Source organism: Pongo abelii, chromosome 6 (genome assembly GCF_028885655.2).
Source record: "Pongo abelii isolate AG06213 chromosome 6, NHGRI_mPonAbe1-v2.0_pri, whole genome shotgun sequence".
Classification (NCBI taxonomy): Eukaryota; Metazoa; Chordata; class Mammalia; order Primates; family Hominidae; genus Pongo; species Pongo abelii.
In genome coordinates, this window is record NC_071991.2 from 1,448,898 (window position 1) to 1,475,362 (window position 26,465).

Here is a 26,465-nt window from a genome sequence, read left to right on the forward strand (position 1 = left end):
CCGTGTGGTCCGTTTCTTTATTGAGGCCAGACGGTAGCGCAGGTCCCTGCTGTCCACATGCCCCTTGTAGGGACAGGAGGCCCTTCCTGAGTCCAAGTCCAGATGCTGGGTCCAGGCCGAGCCCACGTCCCCAGGTCCAAGTCCGGATGCCGGGTCCAGGCTGAGCCCATGGCCCCACTGGCTACTACTGGGAGGGGCTGCTTTTGCTTTTGCTTTTTGGTGACCAGATCTTGGACAAGCGGAACTTGGACTTCTTCCTCTGGAGGCCTAGGGGACAGGTGGACAGTGAGGCCACGCTCATCACCGCAGCCGCACGGCCGTGGCCCACACAAGTCCCCCTGCCAGAAACATCCTTCCCTTCCACCGGCCACAGTCCACCCTGGGCCTTCAAGCCTGCAGGAAGCCCTGTGCCCTCCCACGTGACAACCCGCCCCGGACGGCTGGTCCCCACCATGACCACACGGTCACCAGCTGCCCCTAGCTCTCTTAGTGGCAGGAGGGAGCTCTCACCCTCAGGGTGAACCTTCCTGTCCTGTCACCAAGGCTGAGGGGGCCCAACACCCACCCCCCCATCCCCAGCTGGAGGCCCGGCCCACCCAGCCAGCCCAGCCCAGCCCCCAGCATCCTTGGCCCAGTCACCCAGCTTCTCAATCATGTCCCGCAGCATCTGATCCTCCTCTTGTTCCCTGAAACGGGACCAGGTGGCTGTGAGCGATAACGGCAATAGCAACGTGCCCTGGAGGGGCCCCCGGACAGTCTCCAGCAGTAGCACCCCAGCCCTGAGCCCCGCCTGGACCCATGCCACCTGCCCCTTCCTGCTGACAGGCCACACTTCGGGACCCTGCTCCCACCAATGCCAGGTCCCTACCCTCTCCAGAGCCAGCCCCTCAACAGTGACCCGGACAGGAGGGCCTGGGCCGACCACACAGGTGACCTGGGACAGGAGGGCCTGGGCCGACCACACCAGTGACCTGGACAGGAGGGCCTGGGCCGACCACACAGGTGACCTGGGACAGGAGGGCCTGGGCTGACCACAGCAGTGACCTGGACAGGAGGGCCTGGGCCGACCACACAGGTGACCTGGGAAAGGAGGGCCTGGGCTGACCACAGCAGTGACCTGGACAGCAGGGCCTGGGCCGACCACACAGGTGACCTGGGACAGGAGGGCCTGGGCCGACCACACCGGTGACCTGGACAGGAGGGCCTGGGCCGACCACACAGGTGACCTGGGACAGGAGGGCCTGGGCTGGCCACACCAGTGACCTGGGACAGCAGGGCCTGGGCCAACCCATGCCAAGGCCCCTTCACGCTCCCAGAGGGTCTCATAGAGGTGGACTTCAGGTGCCGACCCTGCGTGCCATGTGCTGGACCCCTCATGAGATGAGACAGGAAAGCTGTTGGGGACGGTCACACAGTCCGTGCAGGAGCCAGGAGATGCACGTGGCCTTGGAAGTTCAAGTTAAAAACTAAGACTTTGACCGGGCACGCTGGCTCACGCCTGTAATCCCAGCACTTTGGGAGGCTGAAGTGGGCAGATCATGAGGTCAGGAGATCGAGACCATCCTGACTAACATGGTGAAACCCCATCTCTACTAAAAATATAAAAAAATTAGCCAGGCGTGGTGTCAGGCGCCTGTAGTCCCAGCTACTTGGGAGGCAGAGGCAGGAGAATGGCGTGAACCCGGGAGGCAGAGCGTGCAGTGAGCCGAGACTGCGCCACTGCACTCCAGCCTGGGCGACAGAGCGAGACTCCATCTCAAAAAAAAATACAAAAGAAAAAAAAAAACAAAACTAAGACTTTATGGCCAGTTATGGTGGCTCACGCCTGTAATTCCAGCACTTTGGGAGGCCAAGGCGGGCAGATCACCTGAGGTCAGGAGTTCAAGACCAGCCTGGCCAACATGGTGAAACCCTGTCTCTACCAAAAATACAAAAAATTAGCCGGGCATGGCGGTGCGAGCCTGCTACTCAGGAGGCTGAGGCAGGAGAATCGCTTGAACTCGGCAGACGGAGGTTGCGGTGAGCCAAGATCGCACCACTACACTCCAGCCCGGGCAACAGGAGTGAAACTTCATCTCAAAAAAAAACAAAAACAAAAAATTAGCCGGGTGTGGTGGTGTGCACCTGTAATCCCAGCTACTCGAGAAGCTGAGGCAAAAGAATCATTTGAACCTGGAAGGTGGAGGTTGCAGTGAGCCTGGGTGACAGAGCAAGACTCTGTCTCAAAAAAAAAAAAAAAAAAAAAGACTTTAAAAAGTTCCCGATGGCCACATGTGGCCCCTGGCTACTGTACCAGTCAGCAGAGAAAATAACCGCCTGGACAGAAAGTTCTACGGGGCTGGCTGAACCTGAGGGCCGGAAGCATGGACCAGGCGACCTGGCCTGGCTGGGAGGGGCCCCCGGCGCCTGCCCCTCACCGGAGCCGGTCCTCGTCCAGCGAGTCCACGATGTCACTGCGGTCGTTCACGGTGCTCACGTACCACTCCAGCAGCTCCTGCTCCCGCCGCCGCTCCTGCAGTGACTTCAGAGCCTCTGTGGGGACGGCTCTGTCAGCAGGAGCCCCCCCCCACCGCTGCCATGCCCCTCACAGGACACAATGTCCCCACCACCCAAGTACCAGGCTCCTCTTTTGGAGGAGGAAGGTGGGGTCTTGGGGACATCCGGAGCAGAATGAATGAATGAATGAATGAATGGAGTGAATGAGTGAATGAATGAATGAGTGAATGAAGGAAGGAATGGCCACGTCAGAGCCCGTGTGCTGGGACCCTTCCCCGTCATCTCGCAGAAACACCACCTGCTGCAGAGATATGGACACTGAGGCTCAGGGCGTCGCTGTCCCTGCCGCACAGCAAGGAAAGGGCAGAGGCAGATGGCCAGGGCCTGTGCCCTCAGCCAGGGCACCCTGCATCATAAGACAAATACCCATGGCTCACCCTGACTGTTGCTACACTAAATGCCTTATACAAATTGATTGGTTTAATCCTCACAACAGCAATGTGAGGTGGGTGCTACGAGCATCCTCACTTTGCAGGGGCTGAAACCCAAGCACAGCAAGGTTAAGTGCCTTGGCTGAGGACATACAGCCGGGAGACAGGAGATGGGAGAGCTGAAACTCAAACGTGGGCCCGCCTGGCTCCAGGGAAGGTCTCACCACCAGGACAGTCAGGTGGCCTCACAGAGCCGGCCCCCAGGCACCCTGGGCTCCACGGCGTCCCTGGCTGGGGCCCCTTGGCTGGCGCGCGGGGGACGCACCAGGCTTGGCCATGAGCCGGCGCAGCTCGCCCTCGATGTCCAGCTGCTGCTCCTCCAGACGCTGGGCCTTGGACCTGCCGCACAGACACGCGTCTGAGGCCTGACTCTGCCGCCCCGTCCCCCACCTGGCCCGCCCAGCCCGCAACGAGGTCCTGGACCTGCCACACAGACATGCGTGGCCTGACTCGCCGCCCGTCCCCCACCTGGCCCGCCCAGACCGCAACAAGGGTCTGGACCTGCCACACAAACATCTGAGGCCTGACTCGCCACCCGTCCCCTGCCTGGCCCACCCAAACCGCAACGAGGTCCTGGACCTGCCGCGCAGACACGCATCTGAGGCCTGACTCTGTGCTCCTGTCCCCCGCCTGGCCTGCCCAGCCCGCAACGAGGTCCTGGCCTTCGAGGAGGGGCCCACGGCTGGGCTCTCACTTGTACATCAGCTCTGACTCCTGTCTCAGCAGAAGCTGCTTCTCGTGAATAAGCCAGAACCAGTCCACCATGAGGCTATCCTCAGCGTCATCTGGGGAGAGGAGCCAGCTGGGGCAGGGGGGCCCGCCAGAGTTCATGGCCCCCAGCCCCAGGACTGAGGGTGTCTGTGGGAGTCGGGTTGGCCCAGGGCCAGGCCGAGGCACTCACCTCCCTCGGCCGCCCGCAGTCGCTTCTCCAGCTCCACGCCGCGGAGCTCCAGGGCATCCAGCCGCCTCTCGATGTCCTGCAGCTGCCTCTGTATCTCCTCCGGGGAGAGGTAGTCGGGGTGCAGCTGGGAACGGAGGGGCGGTGAGGATGCCGGAGGGCTGGGCCCCTGCCCGGCTCCCCATCGCTACTCACCCTGACTGGGGAGGTCACCGTCTCGCCAGGCAGAGCAGGGACATTGGCCGGGGAAGAGGGTCTCCCTGGAGAAGGAGCAGGGTGAGCCTCTGGGGCCTCGGCCACGAGGCCCAACGTGACCAGGACACAGCTTGGAAGGGGCCTGACCTCAGCACAGCTGGCCCCAGCCCTGCCTCCCTAATGCCCCGCACGCCCACTGGGCTGCCCTGACCCAGCCTCACAGACACCTGAGTGGCCTCCAGGCCCAGCCCCACCCTGCACCCTGCCCTCCTCCAGGTCAGCAACACCCCAACCACCCCAGTCCCTCAAGCTGCCAGGAGCAGACATTCCATCATCATCAGAAGTCTGTAACAAGGTGCTCTGAGACAGCTAGGGTCTCTATTCATGAGGGAGGGCCTGGGGCACAGGGCTGGGTCCTTCCTCCCGGCTTTCCCTCCATTCTAGGTCCTGTGAGCTCCTATGTATCCTCCAAAGCCCCAGCAGGCAGTGCCTCCTCAGAGGAAGGCTCCCTTCACCCACACCCCAAATAGCAGCAGCATCTCTGGGGCTGACCTGGTTTGCCCTGAAGGTGGGGTTTCTTCTCTTCCTTCCAGCTCTGCACTCGGGCTTCCTGGCCAGGGGGCTCCGGCCGAAGCCAGTTGTCAGAAACGTCGAGGCTGGCAGGGACGGCCAGTCTCCTGCGGCGGGGTGGGGAGGGGGACCTGGCTGCCCCCAGGTGGCGAGACAGAGCCACGCTTCAGAGCAGGGCCACTGGGAGCCTGGAGTCTGTCCCGGCACAGCCAACAGCTCGCTGGGTAGCCCGGCCATCCCCATGCCCTGGGCCTCCCGACTGGCACAGGATTGGCATCACAAGTCCTACACCCATATCCTGCTCAACCTGGCCATGTCTCCCCAGGGGGCTAACCCAGGGGGCTGCTGGCCACTCAAGGTCACACAGGAAGTGGCACGAGAGCTGGATATGGATCCAGGGCAGCTGTGAGTGCTGGGAATACACATAGAAAGTGTGTGCACACACATGCATCACACACATGAACATGGGTACACACATAGACACACATGCATCACATGCATGAACACAGATCCATAGACACATGCACCACACACACGAACACGGGTGTACATATGAACACACATGCATCACATGCATGAACACAGATCCACACATGGACACATGCATCACACACGAACATGGGTGTACATATGAACACACACGCATAAGACGCATGAACACAGATCCACATATGGACACATGCATCACACACACGAACACGGGTGTACATATGAACACACATGCATCACGTGCATGAACACAGATCCACACATGGACACATGCATCACACACGAACACGGGTGTACATATGAACACATGCATCACACGCATGAACACAGATCCACACATGGATACACGCATCACACACACGAACACGGGTGTACATATGAACACATGCATCACACGCATGAACACAGATCCACACATGGATACATGCATCACACACACGAACACGGGTGTACATATGAACACACATGCATCACACGCATGAACACAGATCCACACATGGATACATGCATCACACACGAACACGGGTTTACATATGAACACACATGCATCACACGCATGAACACAGATCCACACATGGATACATGCATCACACACACGAACACGGGTTTACATATGAACACACATGCATCACACATGAACACATGCAGAGACACATGCATCACAAACGGTTGCACTCACATGCATGAACATGGTTGCATACACATGCATCACATGGATGTACACATGGACACATGCATCACACACGGACACACATGCACATGCATCACATACATGAACACATACACACGGACACATCACATGCACACATGCATCACACATGAACACGGATACACAGACATCACACACGAACACAGATATTCACATGCGTCACACACATGATCACACATGAACACACGTGCACACAAGCCTGCCCAGGACCACCAGCTTCTCTGGCTAACCAGAGCACCTCCCCGCACACCCCAGGAGGTGGCACTACAGGTCCAGTCCTGGGGCCCCCACCCAAGGGGGAGGGCCAGCTAGGCACCCGGGGGCCCCTGGGTCCCGTCCAGCAGTACCTGGGAGGCTGGGTCCTGGGCTGGCTGGGTGCGGGGTCCTGTCAGGCCTCACGGGGGTCAGGGTGATGTGGACACTCCCAGCAAAGCTGCCTGAGACCTTCCTGGGGGCCTCCCCTGCCCTCGGCTCTGCCAGGGCCCGTGGTTCCTTGGGCTTCAGAGTCCTAGGCAGAAGGCATGAGGTCGGAACCTGAACCACCAGCCCCAGGCCTGGCCCGCCTGGCCCACCTGGAGCCCACCTGGAGCCCATCTCCCAGCCCACCGACTACACCTGCTGGGACCCTCCTGCAAACACAGATGTGTCCACCGCTACCTGCTGTGGTGCGAACCAGACTCCAGGCGTGAGCTCCGGGCCCCACGGGACCCACACATGGGGAGACTCCACCCCAGCTGCAGACATGGTGCGTGAACCCACATGGGTGCTGCCGTGCCCAGGTGAGACACGCAGCAACGCTGCCCCCAAACCAGGGACAGCGCCCCCATGTCCCTCAGGCAGGGGTGACTTGGCCTCTGCTACTCACAGGGAGGTGCGTCCATCCCTGGATAGGCGTGTCAATTGGTCGATTACATACTCACTGCATTTATTAAGCACCTATGGTGTACCAGGCCCTGGGCCAGCCCCACCCATCCCTAACCTCTCAGCTGGGCTTCTCCTGTCCACGGGCTTCAGATTCGCTCTCCATCCTGCCGGCCCATCCTCCTGGCCTTCCTGGGGGCTGGCGCTCATGTCTGGGTGGGAGGCAAGGGGTCTGGGCGTGAGGAGGGAGTGCTGGGAATGAGGTGTCTGCAAGGGTAGCTGTGCCTCCCCCTGCCATCTTCCCATAGCCACTCCACCCTCAGACACCCCCACAGCCAGCTGGCCGGTGGGCATCAGGGAGCACCGGGCAGGGAGTCAGGGGAGAGGCTCCCAGCTGGGTCTCCCGTGCTGTGTGTCCCTGGGGGAAGCTCTCCCTGCCTCTGGGCCTTAACTTCCCCTTCTGCCGAACGGGTGGGGACATGGCAGGGTGAGCCCCGTGGACTCTGATCCTCTGTCCACCTGTGCAAGGGGAACACCTGAGCCACGGCTGCCCGTCTGCAGGCTTTCTTGGTTCCTGGGTCCTGCAGGACCCAGGGCGTGGCTTTAACAACGAGAACTCAGCTGAAGGGAAGGATCTGGAAAAACCCTTTGCAGCCCAGCTTGTTCTCTGAGCCCAGCTCGATAAAGCCACGGGAACCTCTAGCTTTTTTCTAGGCACCCCCAGGTGGCAGGGACGGCCAGTTTCCTGCAGTGGGGAGGGGAGGGGGACTCGGCTGCCCCCAGGTTGGGAGACAGAGCAGTGCATCAAAGCAGGGCCGCCGGGAGCCTGGGGTCTGTCCTGGCACAGCTGACAGCTCACTGGGTAGCCTGGCCATCCCTGTGCCCTGGGCCTCCCAGCTGGCACAGGGTTGGCCTCACAAGCCCTAAGCCCACGTCCTGCCCAGCCTGGCCATGATCACCCAGGGCGCTAACCCTTGGTGGGTGACAGCCAGGTGCCTAGAAAAAAGCTCGCTCCCTGTTCCCAAAAACACATGAGGCCATAAAACAGGACTGTGTGGTCCAGTGAGCCCCCAGGAAGAGCTCCCAGCCTGGGAGGCACCAGAGCCCTCAGGGCACAGGGCATCGTCAGCAGAACACCACCGGGGGTTGGGGGGGACGGAGCACAGAGCGCTGTCACCTGGACACCACCAGGGGGGACAGGGCACAGGGTGCCCTCACTGGGACACCTGCGGAGGGGACGGGGCACAGGGCACCATCTCCAGTAGGTGGTGACACAGAGTGCCACAGCAACAGTGTGACGTCATCAAACAAAGCAACAGGCAGGAAGCGCAAAACACCACGGGAGAACAGGAGGCCCCGCAGACCATGACCAAGCCAGGCCACTGCGAGCCACCGGGTGTCACTGCCAGACCGAGCTGAGCGGGACGCTGCAGGGTTGGGCTGCAGGCACCTGCAGGACGTGCGGATGGGGTGGGCTGGGTGCCGGCAAACAGCATAGCCCTGAGGACGTTTGCAGCCACCGCACAGAGAGCGCGCCAGGACCCCAGGAGGCTGTGAGCAGGTGTCACGGAGGACAGAGATGGGACGAGACGAGACGGAGAGGGAGGCGGGCAGGGCTGACGGTGAAACCGCACACGCTGCAGAGTGCAGCCAGGGGAGAGTCCCAGAGCTGCGGGCTCCCGGGGCCTCCTGCCTCCCAGCCCCTTACTCACCCTGCGTTAAGGTGGTGCTTTTACCCTTTGCCGCTGGGGCCTCTGGCTTTGGCCTGGAGCCAGCACCCACCCTGCCGACCCCCGAGGATTCGGCCAAGCTCTTCCTGCCTGCCGGGGGCAACGCGGATGCCTGAGAGGTGCCGCTTGTGCTCAGGGGGGCTGGCGGTTCCATCCTCAAAGGGAGGCCAAGCGCCCGGGGAGACGTGGACTGTGACGGCTTGGCTAAGGGACTTGCTTGTGGTGCTTCAGTTTTGGGCTGAGAACTGGGAACAGGGGCAGTGGCTGGGGAGGGCCTGTAAGTAAAAGAGCATGCATCAGGCACAGCTGGATCCAGGCGCCCTCCCACCATCGCCCGAGGCCGCCCCTCTGCCTCCCTGCAGCTCGCTCCCAATGACCACCCTGGCAAAGGACAGGCCACAGACACCTGTTTCTGGCATGAGCATATGCCGTGGCTGATCCTACTCTGCTGCGAAATCCAGTGTTGCCTGAGATTAAAATATCCACCCCCTAAACACACCACCCACCCAGGCTGGAAGCACCTGGGGCTTTGTCAGAGTCTGGGCCAGCCTGGGATGCCAGGTTCAGTCCTATGTGACACAGTCTCTCCAGCCCAGCCGGACACAGGGCCAGACACAAGGCCTCCGTACCTTCCTGCTTTCCCTCAGGCACACGCCGGGAGTGAGGCTGCCAGAGCCTGAGGTGGGGGCACCAGGTGCCTCCCCAACCCCGAGCCAGTGCCTCCATGTCCCCATCCCCCTCGACAACCAGTTTCCCCCCTCCTTTCCTTTTACACTGGGCTCAGGTGTGCCAGGCCGGCTTCCCCAGAGGCGCTGGGCTCCTCCCCAGCCACACACGCCCCCCCTCCCCGCCACCTGGGAAGCACTCCCTGGAGCCCCCCCCCCCCATCCTCAGTCCCTAGGATGCCCTGGACACCCCCCAGTGCCAGGAGGAGCAGAGCGAACTCGCTCTTCTTCTGCCTGTGACCACCCTGGAGGCTCTGAGCACCCGCTGCTGACCCGTGCGGGGGCAGGAGGCAGTTCTGAGCAGGGGACACCTGCACCCCACGATACGGGGCAGCAAACGGCATTGTCAGCCAGACTGTGACAAGCGTCCTTACTCGCTAAGTGATGGTACTCGGTTGAATGGTGACCCCTAAAATTCACGTCCACTGGGAAGCTCAGAGCGTGACCTTATCTGTAAACCGTCTTGGCAGCTATGATCATGTTAAGATGCACTCACGCTAGGTTAGGGTGGACCCTAGTCCAACAACCATGTCCTTAGAAGAGACAGAAGAGGAGAAGACAGACAGAGAGAAGGCCACGTGGAAACGGAGGCAGAGACTGGAGGGAGGTGGCCACAAGCCAAGAACGCTCAGAGCCGCTGAGAGCTGGAAGAGACAAGGACAGGTCCACCCCTAGTGCCCTGCAAGGGGACGCGGCCCTTCCCACGCCTCAAGGTCGGACTTCTGGCCTGCGAAGCTGTGAGGGGGTGGATTTCTGCTGTGTAAGCCGCCCAGTGAGGGGGTCTTTGGAAACTGACGCAGCGACCCCCCTACCCGTCCACGTCATCTGCCCAGGGTCCAGGCACGGGCAGGTGCGGGGCCTGGGCATGGGAGGTCAGGGTCCAGCTGGACTCAGTCAGACAAGGTGATGCTCAGCCCAGCCAGTGCAGGTCCCGCTCGCAACCCGTCCCCACATCCGCTCAGCCCAGCCAGTGCGGGTCCCGCTGGCAACCCGTCCCCGCATCCGCTCGGCCCAGCCAGTGCGGGTCCCGCTGGCAACCCGTCCCCGCATCCGCTCGGCCCAGCCAGTGCGGGTCCCGCTGGCAACCCGTCCCCGCATCCGCTCGGCCCAGCCAGTGCGGGTCCCGCTGGCAACCCGTCCCCGCATCCGCTCGGCCCAGCCAGTGCGGGTCCCGCTGGCAACCCGTCCCCGCATCCGCTCGGCCCAGCCAGTGCGGGTCCCGCTGGCAACCCGTCCCCGCATCCGCTCGGCCCAGCCAGTGCGGGTCCCGCTGGCAACCCGTCCCCGCATCCGCTCGGCCCAGCCAGTGCGGGTCCCGCTGGCAACCCGTCCCCGCATCCGCTCGGCCCAGCCAGTGCGGGTCCCGCTGGCAACCCGTCCCCGCATCCGCTCGGCCCAGCCAGTGCGGGTCCCGCTGGCAACCCGTCCCCGCATCCGCTCGGCCCAGCCAGTGCGGGTCCCGCTGGCAACCCGTCCCCGCATCCGCTCGGCCCAGCCAGTGCGGGTCCCGCTGGCAACCCGTCCCCGCATCCGCTCGGCCCAGCCAGTGCGGGTCCCGCTGGCAACCCGTCCCCGCATCCGCTCGGCCCAGCCAGTGCGGGTCCCGCTGGCAACCCGTCCCCGCATCCGCTCGGCCCAGCCAGTGCGGGTCCCGCTGGCAACCCGTCCCCGCATCCGCTCGGCCCAGCCAGTGCGGGTCCCGCTGGCAACCCGTCCCTGCATCCGCTCGGCCCAGCCAGTGCGGGTCCCGCTGGCAACCTGTCCCCGCATCCATGAAATGGACGTAAGGTCCTTGGGTTCCAAGGGAGTGTGGCACAGTAGGCCCCAGAGCAGCAGCGCCACTGCCCCCATGACGCCCCGAGCACATGCAGACAGCAGCTTTTCCATAAGGACCCGGCTTCCACCACCCTGACCACAGGCACTGCGGCCCTGGCTCCTCCTCCCCATTCCCCAGAGGAGGAAACAGGCTGGGGGCAGTGCAGTCCCCAGGGCCACACAGCCAGGGAGGGGCAGCGCCCCCAACCCCTCTGGCCTCCGGGGGCCCCGCTGGCTGGTGCATAGAGGCCATACCCCAGGTCCCTCTGTCCCCACGCGCTCACCTGCCAGGCGTCAGAGCGCCAGCCTCTTCCAGCGCTGAGAGGGCCTGCTTGAGGAAGTTCCGCGCCTGCTCCTTGCTGCTGTCCTTGGATAGAGCAACTGACGGGGCGGGACCCCTGCCAGCAAGGCTGGTGCCGGGGAGCACCGCTGATGTTTGGAAAAACTTATTCCGGGCCTGCTGGGTCCTGGAGGCGGACGGGGTCCAGGCTGGGGGGTCCACCGTGGCTGCAGATGCGGAGCTTGAACTGAGCGTGGTTTGAGGAGCTGCCACTCGGGGGACTCCCCCGCCCTGGGGTGTGGCCGGGAGAGGGTCTGGGGCACTCGGGGGCACAGCGGGATGGGAGGCGGCCGCTGCTGTGCACTGAGCAGCTGACGACCAGCCCATCGGGGAGCTATTGGTCACACGAGGGCGGACTTTCCCCTCCGTGGGAGTGAGGGCCAGGCGGCTCTCAGAGGGCCTGGCTGGGCTCCTCACGTGGACAGACGCGGCGCTGGTGGCTGGAGGGCTGGGTGCAGCCGGAACAGAAGCCCTGGCAGGCGAGTTGCCCGCAGCAGGCTCCCAGGCCGATGGCCTGGCCTTGTTCACCTCCTGGGCCTTCTGTGGGGAACAGGAGGTCCTGGAATCCACACCCGTGGCCCCTGGCTGTCGGGCGACCAGACCCGGCAACTTGGGGCTTGCAGATGTGGCTGCGGGGAGGTGGGTGGTGCAGATGAAGGCGCCCGGCTCTCCTGTGGCCCTGTAGGCCCCCGAGTGCAGCGTGCAGGAGCACTGCTTACACCTAGGGGAGGAAAGGCACAGGAGCCCCAGCTCAGCACCGCCCACCCCGCCACGCATTCACTACGTGCTCCTGAGAGCAGGCATCGCGGACTCCTGTGTCCACTCGCAAGGTCGCTGATTCATTCAACAAACGCCTCTTCTCAGGGTCCTTCACCACTTGAGTCAGACCATACCAAAAACCTCGTTTGGGGTGCAAACCCCAGAGGGTGCTCATGCAGGTCAGCAGACACGCACCCACAGGCCACCCCAGGCCCCACCTCAGGGCTGACCCACCCTTGCCTCACAGTGTGGGGGATGGAACTGGGGGGACCGGCCCACTCCAGCTTTGCAGAGCTGGGGACAGAAGTAGGGGGAACAGTGCTTGTTTCCTAGGAGCCCCCACCCAGGGTGCAGGGTGGCAGGGAGGGGCTGGGGATGGCCACGGAGTAAAACACCCCAGTGGGAAGGGCTGAGGCACAGGAGGGAGACTGAGGCAGTGTGTGTGGAAGGACAGTTGGGAGGGCATCTCGACAGGGGCACTGGGGGACACTGGGGCTTAGTGAGGGGCATCAGGTCCTGGGTGTCTGGGAACAGCACAGCATCTTGGGCTATCAGCAACAGACCAGGGGGTGGGGAAGAGGGTGAGGAGGGGGAGCAGTAGGGAGAGAAGAGTGAAGAGGGGGAGGAGGGGGAAAAAGGGGGAGGAGGTGCAGCAGTAGGGGGAGGAGAGTGAGGAGGGGAAGGATGGGGAGGGGGAGGAGGGGGAGGAGGGAGAAGGGGAGGAGGAGGGGGAGGAGGAAGAGGAAGAGGGGGAGGAAGAGGAGGAGGGGGAGGAGAGTGAAAAGGGGAGGAGGAGGAGGGTGAGGACAGGGAGGAGGGGGAGAGGGGGGAGAGGAGGGTGAGGAGGAGGGAGAGGAGGGAGAGAAGGGAGAGAAGGAAGAGGAAGAGAGGGAGAGGAGGGTAAGGAAAAGGGAGAGAAGGGAGAGGAGGAAGAGGAGGGGGAGGAGGAGGAGGAAAGAGAGGGAGAAGAGGAGGAGAGGGGAGGAGGAGGGAGGAGGGGGGGAGGAGCGGGAAGGAGTGGGGAAGGGGGAGGGGGAGGGGGAAATGGGGAGGGGGAGGGGGAAGAGGGAGGAGGAGAGATGGGGAGGGGAAGTGGGGAGGAGGAGGGAGGAGGGGGAGGGGGGAGGAGGGAAAAGGAGTGGGGAAGGGGGAGGGGGAAGGGGGAAATGGGGAGGGGGAGGGGGAAGGGGGAGGAGGGGAGACGGGGAGGGGAAGTGGGGAGGAAGAGGGAGGAGGGGAGAGGGGAGAGGGAGGAGGAGAGGGAGGAGGAGGAGGAGGAGGAGGAGGAGGAGGAGGAGGAGGAGGCCGGGTGGGAGGTGATGGGAGCTGTGGGAGGGTTCTGGGAGGGGAGATGCACACTCAGGCGTGCGGGCAGAGGGCAGCCCCACCTGAAGCAGCTCCGGTGGTAGAGCCTCCCGTCGGCCAGGTGCCGCTGTACCAGGTGCACGTGCTTGCCGCAGACCCCGCAGGTGCTGCTGACCAAGCTGCCCGCCAACGTCTGGTCCTGGGGAAGATGCCAGCACCTCTCTCAGTGGCTGTCCACCCAGCCCTCCCTCCTGGTGGCAGCCCACAGGTGGCAGGAAGAGCCCATCTTACAGATGGAGAACTGGCCAGGAGAGGAGGTGCCAGCAGGGCTGCTGTCGGGGCCACACCCGGGCGGGCGGCAGCCCCAGTCCAGGGCCTCTAGCCCAGCCCTGGGGAGGGAGCTGGGGCCCGATGCTAGTGGTCCTTCGGTGGGGCTGGGGGCCAGGGGACAGATTCCAGGCCTCCTGCCCCATCTAGGGGCACGGATCCCATCCAATTCCCACCATCCCGGGAGCTTGGAGTGGCAGTCCAGGCGTAGCAGGGGCTGCCAACCACCAGCTATTCACCCACCGCCTTCCACCCCAACTCCGCTTCTGAGAAGTGGGGGTGCCTGGGTTCACTCTGCAGAGCCAGCCTTGGGTACAGGGCATAGCCCAGCAACCCTTTTCTCCCCGGGAGGGAGGTGTCCTGGGCCCATCTAGGTTCAAGCTCTGTCCCACCTTTGTGCCCTCCCTGGGACTCAGTTTACCCATCTATACAAAGTGAGATCACAACCCCTGGCTTGATGGAGCCCTGGAAAGCTGGTCCCGGCGGCTCTTGCTAAGGCTGAGCCCTGGACTGGGGGAGCCGCACCCCACTCCGGGTCCCGTGGCTTAGGGGCCGCACCCCCCTCTGGGTCCTGGGCTTAGAGGCCACACCCCTCTCTGGGTCCTATGGCTTAGGGGCTGCACGTAGTCCCACAAGCCCCTTCTGCACCCGCCGGTGGAAAACCCAGGGAACCAGGGGGAGGGTGGGCTGGGAGCTTACAGTCTTAGGGGGCGGGCCCTCTGCACCCTCATTCCTCCTCTGGACCACAGGATTTGTCTGGGCTGGAGATAGTGGAGGCTTCCGGGCTGGGGCGGGTGAGGGCAGCCTGGCCGCCTGGACTGGAGCCTTCTTCCCTGACCGCTCCTCCTCAGAGTCCTCCGAGGCCCTCTTCACACCTGCCATGCCCCCAACTGGAGGAAACAAGCAGGGATCAGGAGGGTCCCAGGCCTGGCTCTGAAAGGGTCTAGTCCCTCCAGAGGTCCCAGTGCCCAGCACAGGCCTTGGTGCCCCGGGGGGGACCTGGAGGCCCAGGGCTGGGGAGAGGTAGCCCTGAGGGCACTTTTTCTGGCACAGCCCCAGGTCGGTCCCCACTCCTTCTCTCCCCACTCAGAGCTCCAGCTGGGGTCAGGGAAAAGGGACTTTTCTGTTTCTCCAGCAGGCAGGGCAGGCCCTGTGCCCGGAATGGTTCCGGGGATTTCTAAACCCTAGAAGAGGAATGTGGGGGTGGGGGGTGGGGAGCTGAGCTCTACACACACAAAGGCCGGGCCTGTCCCTCCCCTGCCCAGTTCTATCCGGGGGCCCCACCCTGCCAGGCCAGCCTGGCTTCCATAGGGTCCAAAATCAGGACAGATGAAGGTAGGCCGAGGAGCTGCCCCTGGTCGGCCAAGCCACCCCAGTGGGCACAGAAGCTCAGGGGTCCAGATGGGCAAACTGAGGCCCAGTGAGGGGCAGGGCGGCAGGAGCTGCTGGTGCACCTGGCACCTCGGGGAAGCAGCGGGGGCAGATCGCCTGCAGCAGGACGAGGGCCCCGGTCCCTCTTGGTGAAGACACAGCCTGGGGCTTTGCATGGGGCCGGGGTTGGGGGTGGGGCACCCACCAAGGCCTCTTGCTGCTTCACAGCCAGTGCACAGCCCCAGTGCCCATGCCAGGGGCCATTCTTGGGGGGGGGCTGGGCATGGACCCCAAAAAGTCCACGGGCCTGGGAGCCGGGCCAGGGGTTGGGGGGCCTGGTCCTGCCTGGCTCGGCGGGCGCGGCGGGGACTCACTGGGGGAGCGGCCGTGGAAGCAGTTGTAATACTGGGACACGTAGGTCAGGATGCTCAGCCGGTCAGGCACCTTCAGGGCCACCATGTCCTCGGCATCCAGCAAGGCTGGGATGCCCAGGTGCTCCTCGGCCACGCGGAAGGCCTGCGGGAGGTGGGAGGGGGTCAGCGGGGCAGCTGGGAGCCCCTTCCTCCTCCACCAGGCCCCAGCTCACCTCGACTCAAAGACACAGTCTTGGAGCCCAAAGAGGCATGGGTTCGAGGCAGAGCTGGGCTCTGCTCGCGCGGCCTCCCAGCCTCAGCTTACCCATCATTGCAGCGGGGATCACGGTCCCATCTGCACAGGACTGAGGTCGCCAGGCCGGTGGGCGCTCAAGGCCCTGCCCAGGTGAAACCTCAGGGGATCCTGCCCCTCACCGGGAGAATCCCGGGCCCCACCCAACCAAGACTTATCCGGTCTTGAAACAGCTCCCTCCAGAGGCAGGGCTGACATTGCTGAGCCCTCCCCGGGGACCAGAAGGGACACAAAGGTCGCCACGTTGGGGCTCCCAGGCAACAGGTGGGGGCCGCTAGAGGCTGGGACAGGGACACAATAGCCCAGGCTGTCCAGCCCAGCAGCCGCTGGCCAGGCATGGCTGTGAGCATGGGAAGTGTGGCCGGCACGCCTGAGGAACCGGACTTGTTTACTTATTTATTTTTATTTATTATATTTTTTGGAGACAAAGTCTCACTCTGTCATCCAGGCTGGAGCACAGCCTCAGCTCACTGCAACCTCCACCTTCCGGATTCAAACAATTCTCCTGCCTCAGCCTCCTGAATAGCTGCGGTTACAGGTGCCACCACCACGCCCCGCTAATTTTTGTATTTTTAGTAGACACGAGGTTTCACCGTGAGCTTGTAATTTTAGTTCATTTTAATTAAGTTAAAGTTTAAATTCAAATTGTCCCTGTACTGAGCAGGGCAGTGCCGGCCGAGCAGGTATGACTGTCTTCAGTGCTGACCGCTGTCCCTGCTGAAGGCCAGCTCTGGGGACAGGGACATGGCCGGGGGCCTGCCTGGCACAGCACAGGACACGCCTGCAGGGCGCGTGGTGAGTCTGCCGGTGCCTCTGCCCATGAGGGAGCGTGGAGCTTATTCTGCAGCAGGGAAACTGAGGCTGCACACAGGGAAGGGCCTGGAAGCTGGGGCGGGCACGGCAGGACTGGAATCCTGGCAGGGCCGGAAGGCAGGTCCCATGTGAAGGGAGTGGCAGTGGGCCCACTGGGACCCATCCACAGCCCCCCACAGCCAACCCCAGACCCTTGCTCTGCCTGGGGCAGACTGGGCTGACCCCCGCTCAGCGAAGTAGGGTCCCCAGCCACCTCCTGCCACCTTACTCCCCAACTGAGGAAAAGGGGACCAGTATGCCCTGGGCACCAAGATAAGAGGCTATTTCTAGAACGCTAGGGTCACCCAGCCCAGGATGTGCTGCAGGGCTGGTCAGGGAGCCCCCATTTCCCAGGCAGGACTCCCGAGGCAGGCACAGGGCCTGGGGGTGGTCCCTCGGTCCCTCAGATGTGGGTGGGGCTCAGCGGGGCGGCTAAGCCAGCTGTGAGGCCGGGGCGGAGAAGGAGGAAGGGGGCCGGTGTGGGGGCCACTCACCAGTTTATTGTTTTCATAAATGTTTTCCTTCTTGAGAGCACTGAAGTTTCTGGAAGATAAAAACATGGTGTCCAAAGCAGCTCAGAGTCCACGAAGGGAGGGGCTGGAGGGCCTCAGAGGTCATCTTGCCCAAACAGGGAAACTGAGGCCAGGATGGGGGGCTGTGAAGGAATGAGGTGGCACAGGAACACAGGTGGGCAGAGGCCAGGGCTCCCGGCCCTGCTCCGGCCATGGTGATGCTCCTGGGACCGTAGTACAGCATCAGACGGCCCCAGCTTCACCTCCTATACCCTGGACAGGCCGCCCCTCACCAGTGCTCCTGCCACAGTCAGAGGTGGCAGGAAGCAGGCCTGGGAGGTGAGGTCACCAGCCCAGGGCGGTCCAGCACAGCTCAGCTCAGAGGGGGCTCCTCCCATCACAATGCTTGGTGACAAGGCGGGTTGCAGAAGCCTGATATGCCCGGAGGACCACAGGGAACAGAGGAGAGAGGCTCCCAGGGCAGGGGACGGCACCATATGCAGAGAGGGCCAGCCATGCTGCCCCCGAGGGCAGGACAGGCCCCGGATCCGCCTCGTCCCACACATCATCGCTTCTGTTGTCGGAGGGGTGACTTCTGTTCATCCTGCGGTGAAGGGTGCCCTTCTCAGCACTTCATAAATACCAACCTAAGGCTCACACCCGACCTGTGGAGCAGACACCGGTTATGTCTGCATCTCACAGAGACAGCGGCTCGGGGACCTGCCCCAGGTCACACAGCGGGGAGACAGCCGCCAAGGCCACTGAGGTTACATGGTTCTCTCTTTGGGTGGTTGAGTGGCCTTCCTAGGTGCTCAGCGAGGGCCCAGCCTCACCCCCGACTCACACACTAGACCACAAGGATGCAAGGGTCCCAGGAAGTTCCCAAGGTGAGGTGCCTGGACAGCAGGGCCCTCCTGGGGACGCCAAGAGGACAGCCCCACGTGACCTCCAGCTGGTCCTAGGACTCCTCATGGGCACCTTGGGAGGATGCCCCGGGCAGAAAACACACTGAGATCCCACACAGGAGGCCCCAGCCCAGCCCCAGGCCCTCTGACAAAAACCACCAGGCTCCCAGCACCAGCTGTGGCTTCTGGGAGGGAGGGTTGGTTAAATCGTGGTCTGGAAGCCGGGTGCCGTGGCTCACACCTGTAGTCCCAGCTACTCAGGAGGCCAAGGCAGAAGGATCACTTGAGCCCAGGAATTCGAGATCAGCCTGGGTAACACACTGAGACCCCGTCTCAGAAAAACAAAAATATAGCGATTGTGACCCATCTGTCCACGTTGCTGCCTGTGGGGTCCCGGACAGCAGCTGCTGCCATGTCAGCGTGAACTGGACTGTTCTAGAAGCTTCCTGGCCCCACAGAGGGAGCTGGGGCTGCAAGCCGTGTCCTGCCTCACCCCGTCCTGCATGTCTGACCCCAGCCAGCCTCGGTCTCAGGGCCTCAGTCTCCCTGTCTGGGAGGACAACTGCAGCTCCTGGTGGCAAATCTGACGGCCGTAGCTGCAGCAAACCGGAAGGCCGGGCAGGTCTCAAACGGAGAAGTGGGGACCGAGACCCCTGTGGCCACGCAGCCTGGGTGGCCTAGTTCTGAGCCCAGGCTTCACAGCCCTTGCCCGGCCCTGACCCCCATAAGAACGCTCTGAGGCCCGGACAGTGAGCCCATTTCACCCGTTTCACAGATGGGGAAACTGAGGCCGGGCAGCAGCCACGAAGTGGGGTGAGGGGCAGTGGGATGGGGGCTGCAGGCTGCCCACCTCCCTCCTTAGGAAGCCCCCGCCCCGTCTGCCTCCAGCCCTGCCGTCCACCAATCTGCTGGGATCCTTGGGAACCCTCCACTGTTTCCAGCTTGGACCCCCTTCCCAGGTAACAGGTTTCAGATGGCAGGACCACCCGTCTGCACAGGCGGAGCTTCTGCACGCCGGACAAGAGGGGGCGCGGACTCCTCTCCGTGCGGACAGATGACGAGGAGCCGCCTCTCTGGGCTCAGTGGCAGGGAAAGGGGTTTCCATCTGCTCGGGCCTGGGCCGATGCCTCTGTCTGCCTGGGCTTGTCCCCCGATAGGGTGTGACTCAAGGGCATGTGGGTGGCTGGCTATGCCCAGGGACTCTGCAGCCATGCTGGGCGTCAGCCTCAGCCCCCAGGGCTTAGGAGCCGGCTCTCCCTCCCTCTCTCCCCGCCCCCAGCCCTTTGAAAGCTCAAGCTCTTCTGCAGACCTTCCCCAGGGTCACCGACCAAAGCGGCCGTGTCCCCGGAAATAATGCCCCGACGGCCGGGAGGGCAGTGTCACAAGTCTGTTTTTTCTCTAAACAAGCAGGAGGAGGAGGCCATCTGCCTCCCGTATTTGCTTCTGTCCACCCCAGGGGCCGGCAGCAGCTCTGTCCAGTGGGTTTCCCTGCAGGGCCATCTCACCCCCAGACCCACAGTCAGGCTGTCAGAGCTCCAGGCAGATCAGGGCACCCCAGGCCCTCTGGACACATCAGAGCCAGTGCCCGCACAGTGCGCAGGTCTGGGCTGCTAGTTCAAGCATCCAGGCCTCAGGACAAGGTTCAAGCTGCATTCCGGGCATTTGAGGCCTCTTCAACTGGGCTGCACCACCCTGGCCGGTCCCACAGCCACCACCCATCCTGCCCCAAGCTCCTGCCCCAGGGCCGGCCCTCCAGCCTCCAGACCATGGCTCCACACTCCCGACACAGAACAGCTTTTCCCGCACTCCGCCTGATGCACTGGCCAGGCCCTCCCCAGATGCACCTTGCCGTCCCCGAGCTCACACCCCTGAGGCCCCTGAGCAGCTGAGCTCAGTGGCCGGATGCTGGCAGAAATCGCCGCCAGAACCATCTCACAAGCCCCACCAAGATCTCCAGGTGGAGACCCCACTCGTGTCTCCAGGAGCCCCCCCAAGAAAATGACACATTGGAGCCCTAACCTCCAATTCCCCTACGTGACCTTATTTGGAGACAGGGTCTTTCTGGAGGTGAGAGAATTCATTTTGTCTCCTTTGGAGATAAGAGAATTCAAACAGGGTTCTTAGCGGGGAGCCCTGATCCCGTGGCTGGTGTCCTCATAAAAAGGAAATGTGGATGCAGACACAAACTGACAGGGAAGAGGATGTGAAGGCACAGGGCGAAGACGGCCACCCCAGAGCCAAGGAGAGAGGCCGGGCAGATCCTCCCTCCCGCCCCCAGGAGGACCCAGCCCTGCCCACACCTCCATCCGGGACTTTGGCCTGAGAACTGCGGGAGGACACTTTCCGTTGTTGAAGCCGCCCGTTTAGGGGACCTTGCGAGGGCAGCTCGAGCTGGTGGACACCCCTGCCCTTGCTGGACAAAAATGCATCAGCTTCCCCCAACTCAGCAAGTGACCAGCTGCCCATGGTGAGACGGCTGGAACCGGGACACAGCCCCAGCCACCGCTGCAAACCTGCGGGCTGTGGGATGGGGGCTGCAGGTTGCCCACCTCCGAGACACGGCACCCTCCGGGGTTTAATCTTCTCTTATTTGAAGCCTCAGAATTAAAATCAGGTATACCATGGCCCGGCTCCAAGACACACACCGTGGGGCCAGGCACACAGTCGGTGCCCTATAAATGCTTGTGATGCATTTGTTCTGTGCTTGGTGAGATTTCTGTGGCAGTAACTTATTCTTTCAACACTGGCTGAATGAATGAATTTGCCGAGTCTGTGTTGTCGGTCACAAGATTCGCCCTGAGCAACTCTCCGCCGTGCGTGCCCCTGCCCGGCCACACCTGCCCCCACCACCCCTCTAACTGACCCACGACCATCAACTTCAGCCCATGGAGTCCAGCCGGCCTCTGCCCCGGCGCCTCTGGGGGCTCTTGGGAATGTATACCCCACTCCAAATTCCTGGGTGGCCGACATCACACTGTTTACTTCCTGGAACAAGATTCGGCCATGGAGTGGGGAGGGCGGCGGGGGTGCGGGACTTGGAAGGGAAGGAGCCCCAGCCGAGGCACATCCAGCACATCAGGAGAGAATCCCACGGAGAAGGGAGCAGAGGGAGTGGGGAGCGGCAGGCGGATGGACAGAGAGAGCTGGAGACAGAGACAAAGACCCCGGCGGAGATGGTGGAGGCAGGCCCAAGAGAGACAGGGACCAGACGGCACAGTCGGGATGGCAGAGAGGGGACTCGGGGAAGCAGCAAACCTCAGAGACATCGAGGACACGGCCAGGCAGAGCTCAGGAGAGGAGGCAGTGGGCAGGGGGCGGTGACGACTGGGGAGGGGAGGCCGCAGAGCCCCCACCTTGCACACCAGGCCTCTGGAAGGAAAGTGTGGGGCCCTGGGCGGTCCCCCTGCAGTAGGTGGACAGGCAGCCCCCTCCCGCGCCCGTCCTGGAGGGTTCCGGCCAGAGGCGGCCGCAGAGGTCTGGCTACAGGCCCTGGGGCAGGAACAGAAGGCCTCTGTCCACAAGCAGCTTCCTGCTGACCCAGCCCCGCGTGGGAGGGGAGGTCAGCCCACCCTCGGCTCCGGCCCAGGAAGTGAGGGCACTGCCTGGGAGCTTCTGGGTGGGGGCCTCTGCGTGAGTCTCTCCCCCTGGCCCCCAACAATAGTGGTGTCTCGGGGAGCCCCGCCACCCTGGGGAGCCACTGCTGGAGGGCTCCATGCACTGCACAGCGGCCGCCCCAGCCACCCCCACTTCCTGGCCCAGCCCTGAGCCGGCCTCCAGAGCTGCAGGGACCAGGGAAAGTTTAAGGGACCCTGCCCTGGAACTGAGGGTGCAGCAGAGACCCAACTTCATGACACCCTCCCAAGGCCTGGCCACAAATCCGACAAATGCCCCCAGCCACGAACCCCAAGAAGGAGGCCGCAATGTTCTCCCACCTGCTGGACGGCTTCCTGCGCCACGCACAACGCCTGCCCTCCCTCCAGCCCCGCTCCCTCCCAGCCCAGACACGCTGTGCCCCCTGCCCCATCTGCCCAAGGGCTGTGCCTGGAGACCTGCTTGGGCCCAGGAGTGAGAGGAGCCAGTCCATGGCAGAGCCGCTCCAGCCCCGACAGGCTGACTGGCTGAAAGAGGCGAGGCGGGAGGTGGGGCTGTTTGTTCTGGGTGGTTTCTGAGCTCACCTAGCTGCCCGGCTGCCCTGTGACACCAGTATGGAAACAGCGCCCCGGGGCAGGCGCCCTGAGGCCTGGCTGCAGAGAACCCACAGCCGCAGGTGAGACGGGGCAGGCAGGGGCAGGCAGGCACAGGCAGGCTGACCAGGCAGGGGACCCACCCACCCTGCCACCTCCTGGTGGGCGTGGCTGGGCGATCCTGTTTCCTGGCCGTAAAGCGGAGATTCACGGACACCTCTCTGTACCTGTGGGGCTCCCCAGTGTGGTCACACGTGGCTCAAGGAGCCAGAACATGGTACACAGGAACGCCCGGATCCCCACCCCCTCCACCCGGGGTCGGTGGGGCAGAGGCAGAACCAGGAGCCTGGGTGCCCCACCTGGCTGGCCTGGTGCCTGAGCTGGTTCCTTCACAGCTGCTCTCCCCTGAGGGCCAAGCGGAAACGCACTCTGCGTGCAGCAGGAAGGACTAAGGCCAGACAAAGGGAAGGACTTCCTGGTGGCAGAGCTACAGACACAGAGACAGGACGTCCACCCTTCTGCTGTCAAGGGGTCTTCACTAGAACGAGAGGGGAATGAGGTGACAAGGGCGGGGCCTCACACAGAGTCTGACCTCAGAACTGCCTTGAGAGGACAACCAGTCTGTGCCTGTCCCTCACACGCGTTTCCTCCCTTCCTGAAGACTATTGGGGACAGGAGGGACAGCCGAGGGCTGCATGAGGAGACCCCCACCCCAGCCACTGCCTCATCCAGAGGCACGGCAGGGAGCAGAGGCTGAGGGCACAGGATGGGGGTGATGAAGGCAGAGGCAGGCACGTCCAAAGAGCCAGGGGCCAGGCGCGGCAGCTCACGCCTGTAATCCCAGCGCTTCGGGAGGCTGAGGCAGGAGGATCACTTAAGGCCAGGAGTTCAAGACCAGCCTGGGCAATATAGCCAGAACCCGTCTCAATTAAAAAAAGAAACAATATGCTGAGTGAAAGTAGCCAGACACAGGCCAGACGCAGTGGCTCACGCCCATAACCCCAGCACTTTGGGAGGCTGAAGCGGGCAGATGGATCACTTGAGGTTAGGAGTTCGACACCAGCCTGGCCAACATGACAAAACCCCATCTCTACAAAAAATACAAAAATCGGCTGGGTGTGGTGGTGCACCCCTGTAACCCCAGCTACTTGGGAGGCTGAGGCAGGAGGATCACTTGAACCTGGGAGGCGGAGGTTGCAGTGAGCTGAAATCGCACCACTGCACTCCAGCCTGGGCAAAAAGAGCGAGACTCTGTCTCAAATAAATAAATAAATAGATAAAATTAAATTAAAAATAAGAAAATTAGCCAGGCACGGTCCCAGCTACTCGGGAGGCTGAGGTGGGAGGATTGCTTGAGTCCAGGTGTTCAAGGATGCAATGAGCTAAGACGGTGCCACTGCACTCCAGCCTGGGCAACACAGCGAGACTCCAACTCTGGAATAAAAGCAAAGGGCCCAGGCACCCGTACGAGCGCATGTCCCCACACCCTGGTGCACACCCAACCCCCATGCCACTCCGGGTTTTCCATCAGCCAGGGTCTGCAGAGGCCCCCACGCCCCAACACCCATGGAAGCCTGTACTAGCTTCTTCCTGCTGCTGTAACAAATTGCCACAAACTCCGGGGCTTAAAACACCAGGAATTTGTTTTCTCACAGCTCTGGAGGCCGGACTCCGACGTCAAGGTGTGGGCTGGGCCTTGCTGCCTAAGGGGGCTCTCGGGGAGGGTCCTTCCTGCCTCTTCCAGCCCAGGACACCCTTGGCTTGTGGCTGCACCTCTCTGATCTCTGCCTCCAAGGGCACACGGCCTTCTCCTCTGTCCTTCTGCACATGGGCACCTACTAAGCTCCTACCATATTTACTGAGCCCCAACTGAAAGGCCCTTATCTGCAGAGCTCCAACCATGTGCTGGTATCTACCGAGCCCAGTTCCAGGCACCGGGGATGCAGCAGTGAACAAAACAGAGCCCCCACCCTCTGGAGCTGACAGTCCAGTGGGGACAGAACCAAGTCAGCCACAGCTTGGGCAACTCCACACCCACCGGAGCTGGGGGCAGAGGGCCTCCTCTCTCTCCCACCTCCTTCCTGTTCTGGCCTCTGCACTCTCTGGAGCCACCCTGGGCTTTTATTCATTTACCTGTTCCCTGTCTGTTTCTGTGACCGGAACATTGCTCCCTGCATCTGGAGGCTGAGGGGAACTGGCACAGGACTCAGTGCTGGGTACACAGCAGGTGCTCAGTAACTGTCAGTGCACTGAGGAGATACACAGCGACCACTGTGCCAGTGCACGCACATTGCACCTGTGATCACCCCTGGGCACTGCACGCAGGCACATCTGAGCTGGCAGGGAGTAGAGAGAAGCTCCCCAGGACCAGAGGGCCCCAAAGCTCCAGGGACACCAGTGATCCATGAAGCTGGTGGCCAGCAACCGGCGACAACGCCTCTCCCCACCCCGAAGGCTTTTCAGGCTGGCCCCAGCTTGGATGCCTGGGCTCAGCCACCAGCCAGCCTCATCCAGGACCCTGCAGCCCCGGGGGTGGGGTCTCGCCTGCCTTCCTCCCCATTCCGGGTCCTTCTCCCAGTCTCGGGGTCCCTGGCCCTCTCCTTCAAAACTCAGCGTTAGGCTTTCCATGTGCAAGCACGCACCTTGTGCCCAGCATCTTCTGCCTGCAAGGGCAACAGAGGCACATTCCTGGCGAGGGAGAGCGGCTGCTGCCCAAACGCCACACGGAGGCCCCTGGCGGCTCCACGAATGCATGTCACAACCTCAGGGCAGGGGCCGAGGCTGTTGCTCAAGACCCCAGCTTCCTGCAGAGAGTGGGACTGGCAGGACAGTGTCCAGGGGCACAGGGGAGGAGCCCCGGATCTGCGCAACGGGCTGGGGCTGTGTGACCTGAGCAAGGACCCCTCCTCTTAGCCTCGGTTCTCTGGTCTGCACAGCTGCGGCCTGACAGAGGCCACAGGTGCTGCCTGTGGATCCTCCCAACCCCGAGACCTTCCCACCAAAAACACACTCAGGAGAATGCTTTGCCCAGAAGGTGCCTGGGCTGCAGGTGGCTTTGAGGGCCCCCCTTCCTGAGCCTCTGGCCCCCAGCCCCGACACACAGATCTCTGTCCCAGCAAGCCTGGTCCCAGTCATTTAGCCAAAGAGCGTTTGCTGAGTGAATAAACGATGGAGCAGATCCAGGCTCGGGCCAAGATTCAGCAACGGGCAGGGCCAGCTGCCCAGCTACACATGCCAAGACCCTCCTGGGGGGAGACAGCCTAGTCCTCATCCCCTGCCACCTCCTGCTGCTCCCAGAGATGGGGGCTGTTCTCCATCTTGGGCCCTATCACCCGGGGCCTCAGAGGCCCAGCTGGCAGCAGTACCTGGGGTCTAGGGGCTTCCTGCCCTGCACTGGCCACTCCCCCACAGTGGCCCTGGCCACATCCCCCCAGGGGCCTGAACAGGCTGGGGGAGGGTCAGTGCCCACACGAGGGGTATCCAGGGACCCCATCTGGTGGCCAGGCCCCTGGGCAGTGAGAGCCTCGGAGGGCCCAAAGAGGCAGCTCTGCTGGCCTTTCCCAGGGACACAGAGGGGGACTGGACTGAAGCCAGGGCCCAGGAGCCGCCCTGAGTCACGTCTGACTCAGCCGGCAGGCGGGGGATGCCACGGCTCTGGCCCAGCTTCATTCGGTGTCCGGGCACACTGAGGCCACTGGGGACAGCCACGGGGGGCTGCACGGTGGGCTGTGCCTGCCCAGTCCCACGCCTCGGCTCCCCATCCCCGAGCCGCCCAGGCCTCAGTTTCCCCGCCCGTGTCGGCGCGCAGCCGAACAGCCGAAGGGTCAAAGGGCGCCAGGCAGGACTTACATGAGGTCGGGCCGGTGGCGGTGCAGGATGGCGCAGAAGGCCAGGCCGTCGCGGAACGACGTAGTCATGTTGCAGATGTTCACGTCGCGGTAGCCCTCGCACTGCTGCCGGCACCACTGCTGCAGCGCCCTGATGGCCGCCATGTGGGCGGCGCGCCCGCCGCGCGGCGGAACCGCCCTCCGACACCTTCCTGCGGCTGTGCCGCGACCGCCCGGCCGGCGGGACAGACGCTGGGACCGCTACCTCACCGCCAGACCCACGGCGCCCAGCCCCAGCTGAGCCGGACTGAGGGCGACGAGCGCCGGGTCCCTAAGAGAAGGCGAGCCCGGCCCCGCCCCCGCCGGCACCGCCTCCTTGTAGTCCCCGCCCCCAGCCGCCAAGTCCTGCCTCCGGATAGGCCCCGTCCTCACACCTCC

General features: G+C 63.1%; 1 protein-coding gene across 4 annotated transcripts; it reads right to left on the reverse strand.

The window, feature by feature from the left end:
* Positions 1-26,465, reverse strand: MICALL2 (MICAL like 2). 4 transcript variants are annotated; one of them, XM_024241306.3, is made up of 17 exons: positions 26,050-26,465; positions 17,094-17,142; positions 15,456-15,597; positions 14,410-14,600; positions 13,467-13,582; positions 11,264-12,040; positions 8,422-8,714; positions 6,828-6,921; positions 6,196-6,356; positions 4,633-4,785; positions 4,081-4,145; positions 3,889-4,012; positions 3,682-3,772; positions 3,253-3,326; positions 2,418-2,532; positions 645-686; positions 1-267 (listed from the first exon to the last, which is right to left on the reverse strand). In XM_024241306.3, the coding sequence occupies exons 1-17, from the start codon at positions 26,190-26,192 to the stop codon at positions 18-20; spliced, it is 2,880 nt and encodes a 959-aa protein (XP_024097074.2). In that variant the 5' UTR covers positions 26,193-26,465; the 3' UTR covers positions 1-17. The 4 variants fall into 4 exon arrangements, with proteins under 4 accessions (XP_024097074.2, XP_002817677.3, XP_063581928.1 ...); XM_002817631.6 differs by having other exon boundaries at positions 640-686; XM_063725858.1 differs by having other exon boundaries at positions 1-686; positions 26,050-26,371.

What these genes read in the sequence shown, in the direction of transcription:
- MICALL2 (XM_024241306.3), bottom strand. Translation starts at nt 26,192, where the DNA reads ATGGCGGCCATCAGGGCGCTGCAGCAGTGGTGCCGGCAGCAGTGCGAG. An exon ending in CGCCACCGGCCCGACCTCAT is followed by an intron (nt 17,143 to 26,049) that starts GTAAGTCCTGCC and finishes TTTATCTTCCAG; the next exon opens with AAACTTCAGTGCTCTCAAGA. An exon ending in CCCAGGACCCAGCCTCCCAG is followed by an intron (nt 4,786 to 6,195) that starts GTACTGCTGGAC and finishes ACCTGGGGGCAG; the next exon opens with CCAGGTCCCCCTCCCCACCC.